Raw genomic sequence first — 11,699 nt, 5'->3', positions numbered from 1 at the left:
GCTGAGTGTTGTGTGATGTTTAGACAGTATAGTCGTTCCCAACTTTTTTAATTAATTTCAAATTAGAGTTAATTAGTTTTAAATGTTTTTTAATTGAGCTCAGTTTTATTTCTCATTCTCGATTTTTGAAAATGTTCAGTTTCAAAATAAGAGTCTCCCGAAACTCGGACTGCAACTAATGCTTTATTATAAATTAAATTAACAATTTCAACCTCAAAATTATTCAGTTTACTGTCATTGAAGACGAGAAACAGCGGCAAATTATCACATTTAAAAGGTGCACCATGTGTTGTAGAAAGTCCGAAATTTCTGTGTAATTGTGATATTTAACGCTAGAGATTGTAGGCTATTAGTTGTGCAATGAAGGTTTCATCTGTTAAACATCTTTTGTGGTTGATAATAATTATAATAATAATGAAGGTTATTTATATAGCACTTATCAAAATGAGTGCACATTACCATGTGCTTTACAAGGCGGACATAAAAATAGTAAAAGATAGAATCCAATACCAGATACACGCACATTACCACATATATTTGCAAACAAATATAAATAAATCCCAACGTGGTCTACAAACTACAAGTGGCCTACATATGGATCTAACAGGATGTCACTATTGTTTTTGCTTTTCCTCAAAGTAGGGTAATTATTTTATCTGTATCAGCGTGATATCACACAAGCCTTAAAACAAAACAAAAATGTGCAGCAGATAAACAGACTGAAGAACAATAAGTCGCTCCGTCATCCTGTTTTATTCACATCAGGTTTGAAGGATTCAAGACATTTTGGATTCTCAGACATGCAGCCTGACGCATTCACACACACACACACACACTCACGCATTCACACTCACGCACGCACACACACACACAGTGGTATGGTAGGCACACTGTAGTGGAGAGCTCAGATGTGTCGTCTCTGACAGTATTGATCAAAAGTAGGCACTTCTGAAGCAGACAGTGATGATAGTTGATGCTTTTTGTTCTCACTAAACTGACAGCTGCGGTCACATCACACACTCTGATTCACTTTGACTTTAAACTGTCGTCTGCCCTCACATATAAAGACGATTTACGTAGATTTGTTCCTGAACTGGGACAGTCAAGAACAGCTGTGGTTGTAGTGTCACATTATCACAGGATAACAAAGTAGTTTTCTCATGATATCCAGATATTATCTTGGAAAAAAATAAATATTTTCTCTGTAATAAACTTGTTGTATTAAAGTACTTTAGCTGATTAATGCAGTGACACAAAAACCACAAGAGATGAGCTCCAGCATCTGTTCTCCTTTCATCTTGTATTTTTTGGGAGCTAAACGCTGCCTGTAGTGTTGGTGTAGGTGTCAGAGACTGAAGGTGATGTGACCGCAGCTGGACAGGTGTGTTTGTTTGGTCGGAGCTCAGAACGACTGAACTTCACTCAGGAACAGAAAATCTGATGTTTGCAGAAAACTGCACTGGAAAACGGTAATGCCAAACGGAGCACAGCCAGGCAGAACACCTGACAACACCTGTGTGTGGGTGAACCACAGCGGTGCAGGAGATTCAAGGACTGTGCGAAACGGTTCCTCGTCAATTTGTTAAAGTTAGAAATTTTAGTTCAAGCACAGAACTTGCAAGAACACAAATCCATCTTACAATACAACAGTGTATTAGGGCCATTGTAGGTAAAAAAAAAAAAATGTTTCTCAGAAATATGCCACAGAATATCAGCTTATTCTTGTACATTTTGTCGCAAATTTGTTAGTTTATTTTTTCCCCGTATATTTATGACATAAAATCTTGCAAATCTGGGAGTTTTTTCTCGTAAATTTGCCACTTTTATCTCAGAGAATATAATTTTTTTTCTCCTCAAGTTATGACTTTAAAATTTTGCAAATTTGTGAGTTTATTCTAGTAAATTTTTTCTTTAATTTCAGAGAATATCAACCTTTTTTTATTGTAAGTTTATGACTTATAATTTCGCAAATTCTGGAGTTTTTTCTTCTAAATTTTACGACTTTAATCTCGGAAATTCCGAATTTTTTCTCAGATTAAACCCATTCCCCCGGCTCCATAATTATTATTTTGTTTTACCTACAATGGCCCTAATACAGTCGTACTACATACTGACCGGGACAAGTTTAAAATAAAAGAGTGTATCATCAAAATTTTGACATTTTACTATTTGAAAAAGGTGTGTAAAAATGTTCTGCTCGTGTTTAAATTAGCTCAACTACTTAAATTTGTAGTGCTCATGTTTCAAACTGTTTTATTTTGAAGGAATTAGGACAGATTTTGGAATGTGGAACGGAGGTGAGACGAGGCAGAATGTGACAGCACCTGAAAGCACCATGAGGAAGTGACTTCTAACATTGGTTTCAGGTACATTTTCAGGACGCGGCCCACTGTTGCATTTGATTGGTCCACGTGTTGTGATGTGACCTGGGAAACACGACTCGGTCACATGATTATTTTCAGACATTAGGAGCGACTTCGGCTTTCCTCTCGACGCTTACTTTTCATTCAGGAGAGCAGATTTGTGTCTGAAGAAGTTTTCCTGTACATGGAGACGTGAATTGTTTTTGGCTAAACACGACGAATCTGCTGTTGAAAAATAAATCAGATTTTCTGTTCCGCTTTGAGTCGTTTCAGCGTCAGAGGAAACAAAAAGCTCACATTCTGTTCATGCAGATTAAATAAAACTACATTAGGAGGGAGAACAGTAGTTTGAGTCGACAGCTGATTTTCATGCTTCATGTTCTGCAGTCAAACGCATCAATTAACTACACGTATAAAAATGACCTTCGTCTCTGGATCATCACGACTGAATATCACTCAGCTGATGAAAACTTAATGCATAATTGGACAGTTTGAAGGAAACAAAAGTGTAATTGAAGAGTTTATTTCCCAAATCAGAAAGTGTTTTACTTTGGTAACAACAGGCTGTAGCTGAGAGTTGTGATGCTTTCACAGTCTGGATGTTGTTTATTTAAAGTTTTCAGGAAATTAACTCTTCAGTTACACATTTCTGAGTTCCCCCAGGTCTCAAACTGTATGAAAATATTCTTGTTTTGAGTAAAGTTTAAGAATCAATTTTACCACCACAGCGAATAAAAGCAAAACCAGCTGATGAATGAGGTTTGGAAAAAGTTTGGAAACACGGTGAAGGAACCCTGTTGATGCTTTCAGAGCAGGAAGGAGAAAAATATTCTTTCCGGAGCGAATCCCGTTATCTGAACCCTGAATCCTCGGCTGGGAAGTTTAAGCAAAAAGTCTGCGAAACCAGCGACAGAAAAATTCGGTCTCAGTGTGCGTTGATGATAAAAATTCCTTCAGCATCCAACATCTGGAGAAAAAGTCCGCCACAGTATAGAATGTTTTCAAGACAACAGAAAAATAAATTACCCCGCCATTTCTTAAACATTATCTACACCCTTCGCTCCCACTAAAACTGTCTCTAATAATTTACTATTTCTGTTGAATTGCACACAGTGAGATGAGGTGGCAGCAGCTTTTAAGGAGGCTCTGAGTGTTACTTGATAAAGTCTTTGAAGGTGGAGCTGTTCAGGAAGCCGCCAGCGTGTCGCTGCTCTTCTTCTCCGAGGTTTAGTATTTTTGGTCCCTCCGGGCCTCCTCCACCCTCGGCCGGCCGCCGTCGGCCCCTGAGGTCGGCGCCCCGTCGCCGGGTCAGTAGGTCGGTCCTGGACGTCCTGTCGCCGTCCTCCATCACCTCTTCTGCTCCCAGATCTCGGCCATGTTCAAGTCGAGACAGTCGAGGCTCTTTAGCGCCTGGACGTTCTCTGTGTAGAATGCAACGTCCACCGACACCAGCCTGCAAACAACCACAGCCACTGAAACCGTTAAACTGGAAATATTCATTGATTAACTGATTGATAGATAAATAATTGACATCTATTTTGTTGTCTTTAAACGCAAAAATGCTCAAACATTTCCTGTTTCCAGCTTCCCAACTGTGAGGATTTACAGCTTTTCTCTGAGTTTTGGACGGTTGAGCTGCATTCACACCAAGTTATGCATCGCTTTTGAAAACGACAGTTCTCCCATTCATTTGAATGTGTGTGGTGCGTTTAAGCTGCAAACGAACGAAGCGGCCTACGGCGAAAAGTTGAAACAGAATCAACTCGAGAAACGCAACATGACATCACGCTGCAGCGGCCGGCGATCCAGAGCTGTAAAACCCCTCCATGAGGGAACAAAAACGTTAATAGACGTGCAGTCGCTTGGCGTTAAATGAGCCATTAATACTGTAGGTGAGGCTCCCACACTGCCACACAACACTGCACTAATCGCCGCAAAGCCTGATTTGGTGTGAAAGCAGTCTTGGTCGGACAAAACAAAACATTTGGAGACATAAATTTGGAGCATTTTACAAAGAAAAGTGTTTAGATGGATTTCCTTCCAGAACGCTCTTGAATCTTACAGACTTGATGCAAATAGATAATCCATCAAAGTTCGCTGCAGTTCGTTGCCTCCTTTTAAGGTAATGTTAAAAATAAAATAAGATGCTGACTCCTTGACTGTGACGAATTGTCTGTTTGTCGAGTCTGTGTGCGGGAGTGTGTGCGTGTATGTGTACCCGTTCTGCGGTCCTCCGTCATTAACGACCCCGAGTCGAGCCAGCTGCCTCTTCAGGTGCATCTTAAAACTGGCATTGATCCTCAGAAACAACATCTGTGGATGAAAACACACATCTGTCTGAAAGCGCAGCACGTTTCTGTTCACACTGCAGACCTGAACTTTAACCTCGCACTCAACGAACCACATCTTATTATATTAACGACAGAAGAGTGAGTTGTGTCGAGTCTCACCTGCATCTGTTCTTCAGGTAAGAGTTCAGAAATGGCTTCGTGCATCTTCGCCATCTGTTTACAGACGGTTCTGAAGCAGACCGAGGGCATCGGAGCCTTCACTTCATACTGAGGACACAACAACAACAAATCATTAAGCAGCCGAGACCACATGACTAAACACATCTGCAACACAGCTGGGAAATCAAACAACCCAAAGCACACCGGTTCAGCATTTCCCCCTACATAGACTGTCTTGGAGGGGTGGAGAGGACCGGCTCACGGATGGACGGTGTATATGGTACATATTTTTATGAGATAAACATTAAGAAAAGTAATAACAATAATGAATCTGTTCTTCTCTGGTGGTCCAGAGACAGTGTCTGATGTTTCTGCATCGCCTCGGCCGCCAGGTTGATGGCGTTTGTCTCTTTCAAAGAACTTAAATATTTATGACAGCTTTGGTTTATTCTCAGATGTTGTTCGGTTCTTGGAAGTGCGTTTTGCTGCAACTTGTCATGTTACAATTGAAGCGAATGATGCACGAGCTTTAAAGATAAACAAAGATGAAAAGATAAACAATCTAATCCCTTTTTTTCCATTTTTACACAGAAATAGCACCACCACCACCATTAAGGTATTATTTTACTAGATTATATCATATTTCAACTTTGAATTTCCCGTTTATTTCTTAATGTTTACATATGTATTTATTATCATTATAAAAAAACGAATAAATTAAATCAATAATTCCTTGTCGGTCAAGCAAATATAATGGTAGGGGAAAACACTGCTGTTCAGATAAATTGAAAACCATCCCTTGCTTTTGGGGCGAATACACTGAAAACGACTTGTGTGAAATGTGTTTTAACTTATGGTCACTGCCAAATGTTTTTATCATATTTTATCACATGCTTTACTTCGACAGGGTCACAAAGATGGCTGGTATTTCAGACACTAGGGAATCAAATACATCACAAAGACTGAAGCTTCGACCAGGTATTAACAGAGAGCTATGATATATATAATATAAAATATATATTTTCATATTTTATTATAAATGTTTCTATTTATGATTCTTGACTTTTGCAGTACTTGTTTTACAAAAATTAAAATTATACAGTATTTTCCTTCGAATCTTTCAAGCCTGAGTGAAACAAGTTTTCCCGTTGGATGTTAAGTTGCAAACATTTGTTCAGTGATCAAACTGAAAGCCAGTGTGCAGCAGCGTAGCTACGGTAACAGTGTGTAGGATAAACGTTATGACACTAAAAGACATGATGCACTACACTGACTACACATAAATGTCTCCTAAACACAGCGGAGTTTCAACATTTAATAGGTGATCTGACCTTTGATAAAACCTTCTCAAACAGACTGTCCATGATGGCCACCAGCTTAGCAGATATCTCTGCTATGTGATCGTTGTAGTCCTGCAAAGCCACAAACAGAGTCAGCGACACGAATGACGACATTTTACCAAAAAGACTTCAAAGTAGAAAAAGGAAATTCTTGGAGTCTGAATAAAGCTCAGTGGTGGAATGTAACTAAGTATATTTACTCAAGTACTGTACTTACCTTTACTTGAGTATTCCCATGTTCTGCTACTTCTACTCCACTACATCTCAGATGTAAATATTGTACTTTTTACTCCACTGCATTTAACTGACAGCTTTAGTTACTTTTCAGATTACAGTTTTTCATCCCCTTCCTGTCCAGTGAAAACCCCGTATCTCCAGATGTTTTGATGTTGAATGTTTTTGATAAACTGGAGGATGAAGTGTTCCTTTATGTGTTGGGAAAATCCGTCTACTTCTTAAGCTAAATAAACTCTTTAAAAAGCCTCTTGGATCACAAAGCTGAAAACGGCTGTATGAAAAGTTGACTTTTTAGAGATACGTGGTTCTCACAGGACAGCGACGCTACAAACATATGATGATCTTATGCATTGCTGTAGGTTAAACTACCCAACAGGATATAAAGGAGTTAAAAACATCTACAGCAGTAAAATGCAAAATACACATTAATGCAGCAGTAATATTAATCCAGAAACATCAGATATAATAGTAAAACACTGACAGGGAACATTTTACTGCACAATGAATATTTTTACTTTAAGTACATTTTACTGATACATACTTTTACTTAAGTAATGTTATTAATGCAGGACTTTTACTTGTAGTGGAGTATTTTTACAGTGTGGAATTAGTACTTTTATTGAAATAAAGAACCTAAATACTTCTTCCACCACTGATAGAACTGCATTTAGTGTTTTTATTGTTGAATGAAGAAATGTGAGGAAACCTTAAAGTCATTATGTATATGTGTGTGTAAACGTGTACATCTGTTTATGTGCGTTACCTTGGTGATGTGGTCAAAGTGTCTGAGGACGCTGAACTGTTTGGGCTGCAGTTTGGTCTCAAAATGAGCTCTGATGATGGGAATGTAGTGAACCACCAGCTGCAGGCAGCGGGAGGCTAACGCTACACACACACACACACACAGAGAGAGAGAGACAACACGTGTGTTTATGGCTGAGTAACAGAATTAGCATCTTCATTTTCAGATGAACTGAAGCATAGACTGGTGTGTGCAACTGGTCCTACCGAGGTTTTTGGTGGTGATGGTCTTCAGGCCGACTACCTGCAGAGCTCCGGCTCCCAGAACCAGCTGGCAGCTCCGAGAGTTGAAGTGCTGCAGAAACACAAGAAGAAGAAGAAGAACTGCTTTTAAAACACAACGATGGCTGATCACGATAATCTACTAGGTCTACGGTCAACTGCTAGAATGTGAATTATTTAAAAAAGAATCATAACTAATAAATAACAGGGAACTATTCGGTGAGCTCTTTACAGCCTCTAACACCATCAAGTAGAATGGGACAAACTTTTGATTGGATCGCCATAATAACTCACGATGAGGAGTTAAAGGCAAGTATGATAGCTAATTTTGCTCATAAGGACCGGGGCTATTGATGTGTTGATTGACAGCGAGGTAGACCAATCGGTTTGTCTGCACATCTCGCGTGAGTGAGCAGGACGCCGGCGTTCTGCAGGGACTGATATGGTTCTGACATGCATGTGGTCTGAGTGTTTGAGGTGGTTCTGACCTTGAGGAGGTCCGACAGACGCGTCAGCATGTCGGTGGCGATGGATGGGATGTCATTGACACACTGACAGTATTCCAGAAAGATCCGGATCAGCAGCAGAACCGTCCTGAAGAAACAGAAAGACGACTGTCACAACATTTCACATATTGTATATTATGTTTATTTTTCTGACTTTAATTTCAGTTGATTTCATGAGACGACATCAGTTGGTGCTCAAAATAATAATCTTTAATAAATCGTCTTACTAATTAATAGTGACTGTGTGATTCGTTTTAACCGTTGTGTTATATCAAAAATGTTTAATCCTTCACTAGAGGAGGTCACATACCCGACGACGGCATATTTCTGCCCGTTGACGAGCAGAAACTCGGAGGGCTTCTTGTCCCCTGGACCTGCGCACAGAAACTCAACGTGTCAAGTCTTCAAATATTCACATTTTGAACCCAAAGCAGACAGTTGGAAACCTCATAAAGCCAAAGCAGAGGGGTTGGTGGAGCTGATATCTGTAGAAGGTTTCTGTTACCTGGAATTTTGCGCTCTGGTAGTGTTATTCTTCCATCAGCGATGGAGTTCACCAGATCCTGAAACTCAGTAGGAACCTCCGCCTGCTTCCAGCGCTCGTTATCCAGGAGGAGGCTGCAAAACAACAACAAACAACAAACATGAGGACACACAAACACACCCGACACCATTAGTGCATTCATGGAGCATTTCAAAGCAAACCACTGGAAAAGTTTACAAAGTCATTTACTCAAGTTTGGAGCGTTATTTAGTCTCCTTCAGACAAGTTAGTATGACATGGTTAGTACCAATGGATTCCTTGGGTTTTCTAGTTTAATATGATGCCAGTATCTTCACTCTAGTTTTAAAACTGAGCCTGTTACAAACCTAAAAAAACGCAAGTTGCGTTAATACGTTAAAGAAATTAATGGCGTTAAAACAAATTTGCGTTAACACGTTATTATTGCGTTAATCTTGACAACCTTGCTTTTTTTTCTTAAAAAATGACTCAAACCGATTATCAAAAGATGGCGATTAAAACAGGTTAGTAGCGCATCTTCTTTCCTGTGTGACATTAGTAGAACATAATTTGAGCTGCAGGTAACCTGAGTTTGGTCTTGCGTTCTTCGTGGAAGCGGTGGACGAAGCGGTTGGCCTGGCTCTGCAGCGCCCCCCTTAAGGAGACGCTGCGCCTGCCGCACAGCTCCTCGGTGTCCCTGACAAAACCCTCCACGGCCTGAGAGAGGCACACAAACTCCGCCGAGTTCAGACGCTCCAGAGAGCCGTCCTGTTGGAGACAGAGACAATCCAAGAGGTCGTACCAAATCTTCACATATTTACTCATTTTTAAAAACATTTCTGTGTTTTAATGAGTTTTGTTCAATTCAGCAAGCTTTTCCTTTTCATCACAACACACACAAATGAGAATGTCGACCTGAGAAAAGTCAAACCTCTGCAAAGATTAACACGTAAAACAAACTGAAGCATCATGAGAGACATGAAAATACTATAAAAAGTTTAGGTTGCTGTGGTTTAACTGCACTTGATTTGCAGTAAGTTTGAATGCATCTATTTGTAATTAATGTGAATTAATGATGCATTTTCTGTAGTTAAAAATAATTTAATATCAATATGCTTATAGTGCTGGCTTAGACCTATGAAATAATTAGAAAGGCCGACGTCGTTCATGCTCATTCAGCCCTGGAATGAAAGTCAATATGATATATAAATAATCGAATAATACGTATTTATTTTTACTAACTGTATGTCTGAAATCCATTTAAATGCATAAATAATGAATGTCATTGCAGTCAGCTTCTTACGGTTAGCATTCCTTTAATGTTCATCGTTCAGGAGGTTTTTACCGCAGATGTTTCCTCCTCTCCAAAACAAACGGGCCCGCTGACTAAAACCGGTAAAAACACTGAATAAAGCTGTTTCACGGTAAAAAACATTTGGGATAATGTAAGCACACGCTCAACAAAATACATAACATAGGTATAGATGTTTTTAAGTTTTTAAAGTTTCCATAGGGTGTCTGCACTCTCTCTGGAGCACAAGTGTAAACTTTGTAAAACATCCCAAATGAAAAAAAACGCCATTTTTGTGCCAAAAGTTGGTTGCAAAAGCAACTATAAATCACAGTTTGTTTTACAAAGCCAGCATTTTTTGGATACATTACCTACATGCTATAAATAATGAAACAGGATTAGTTGAACTATCAGTGGAAATAAAACAGGAATTCGCCTGATTTCAGGGATATAAAACATTAATTTAAAATTTAACGAGAGTTGGTGTATACTGTATATCGTACCTTGGCTCTAGCTGTGAGGACTTTGACGCAACGGTCGTGGCTGACGTCGGAGGCGGCGTGCAGCAGTTCCTGGATGTTGTTGATCACACGGTTCAGCTCCAGATCAGTAGGCATCATGTTCTCACTGGACCTGAAGACAAATACACTCGCTGTCTCATTTACAGACACCTGGAAACTTCACAACAATTAACAATGAACATGCTTCACAGCTGTACAGCATCTTGCTGACACCATTTATGTAAAGAATCACATACTAACAAGTTATTACTGCACTAACTGTATTTCTGGTCTATACTATTTATATTTTATAAGATTTTATTCTATCCTAAGTGATTTTATTCCGTTTTTTATTATTACACGGCTTTGTTGAATACTCGATTCTGATTGGTCAATCACGGTGTTCTACGGTCTGTTATTTCTTTATAATAGACCGCTGCTTTATATAACAGAATGTTGCAGACATAACAGACATAGACACAAATATCTAAATGCTGATACAAAGTTAATGTGATTGAAAGTGGTTGTGTGTAAAATATGGACAAGATTGAAATTTCCTTTTTTTGTTATTTGTAATTAGTTTGTGGCTTTTTCTGAAAACACACTGTGAAAGGGTTAAAGCTCTAAGAAGAAAACAGGGACAACTCTCAGACCGGTCAGCACTGTGGTAGCGACCTGTCAATCACAAGGTAGCCACGCTCTAAAGCATACCCTGCTTTATGGTCTATTTGACTCTAAATGGGACCATAATTTACTAAGACTTGAAACTAGCGATTGAGACCATAAACTCATGTTAACAATGAGGTACAATGAGGTTTACTGAGGTAATAAATCAAGTGAGAAGTAGGCTCATTTTCTCATAGACTTCTATACAATCAGATTTCGCCCCCTGCTGGCTATTAGAAATAATGCAAGTGTAAGGCACTTCAGCATTGGCTTCACTTTTTTATAAACGTTGTCGCTTGGGTACAAAGTATTCTTAAAAAGAAGAAGAGTAAAAAACAAAGAGAGAAATCTCCAGGGACATACATGAAGCTCTGCTCCCTGCTGACGGAGGTCTCTGTGGTCCCAGAAGCAGAATCGCTGCCGGCTGCCTCCGTCCGGCTCTGCTGGATCCTGTAGCCCACGGCAGAGCTCTGTTCCTGGACCACCGCCTGCTGCTGCTGGGCCTCGTTCAGAGCGTCGCTGATGAACAGACCCTCGTGGGTGAGGTAGGCCAGCTCGGCTTCCCCCTGCAGCAGCAACGGGCCGTGGGGAGCCTCCTGAACTGAAGCCCCTGAACTGGCATCCTCCTGGAGCCGGATCTTCTGGTTTGAGGCAAGAACCTCCAGAACCACGTTTTTGATCACACTCAGAGTGGCCTGACAGACAGCAGGGAAATAAAAGACGCATTCAGTCATGTTTTATAGTCTCTTTATCAGCATGAACACCTGATGACACCTGAGCCAGCTGAGGAAACTCCAACACTCAGCCGACCAATCGTGTCC

The 11,699-nt window shown here is 39.9% G+C and overlaps 1 protein-coding gene across 2 annotated transcripts in view; it reads right to left on the bottom strand.

Moving 5' to 3' along the window:
• Positions 1 to 734: 734 nt before the first annotated feature.
• The window catches only part of vps54 (VPS54 subunit of GARP complex), a 31,049-nt gene continuing 20,084 nt past the window's right edge, over positions 735 to 11,699 (bottom strand). For both annotated transcript variants that reach the window (XM_037765253.1, XM_037765254.1), the window contains 12 exons: positions 11,242 to 11,573; positions 10,216 to 10,345; positions 9,008 to 9,189; positions 8,425 to 8,537; positions 8,230 to 8,293; positions 7,902 to 8,007; positions 7,399 to 7,486; positions 7,154 to 7,275; positions 6,145 to 6,225; positions 4,814 to 4,921; positions 4,582 to 4,676; positions 735 to 3,816 (listed from right to left, as the gene is read on the bottom strand). In XM_037765253.1, coding sequence (XP_037621181.1) covers positions 3,711 to 3,816; positions 4,582 to 4,676; positions 4,814 to 4,921; positions 6,145 to 6,225; positions 7,154 to 7,275; positions 7,399 to 7,486; positions 7,902 to 8,007; positions 8,230 to 8,293; positions 8,425 to 8,537; positions 9,008 to 9,189; positions 10,216 to 10,345; positions 11,242 to 11,573 — 1,527 coding nt within the window. In that variant the 3' untranslated portion in view covers positions 735 to 3,710. The remainder of the gene's footprint in view (positions 3,817 to 4,581; positions 4,677 to 4,813; positions 4,922 to 6,144; positions 6,226 to 7,153; positions 7,276 to 7,398; positions 7,487 to 7,901; positions 8,008 to 8,229; positions 8,294 to 8,424; positions 8,538 to 9,007; positions 9,190 to 10,215; positions 10,346 to 11,241; positions 11,574 to 11,699) is intronic.

The sequence above is a fragment of the Sebastes umbrosus genome, chromosome 3 (assembly GCF_015220745.1).
Source record: "Sebastes umbrosus isolate fSebUmb1 chromosome 3, fSebUmb1.pri, whole genome shotgun sequence".
Classification (NCBI taxonomy): domain Eukaryota; kingdom Metazoa; phylum Chordata; class Actinopteri; order Perciformes; family Sebastidae; genus Sebastes; species Sebastes umbrosus.
Note: the sequence above shows the minus strand (reverse complement) of the source record. Positions and strands in the feature narration are given on the sequence as shown.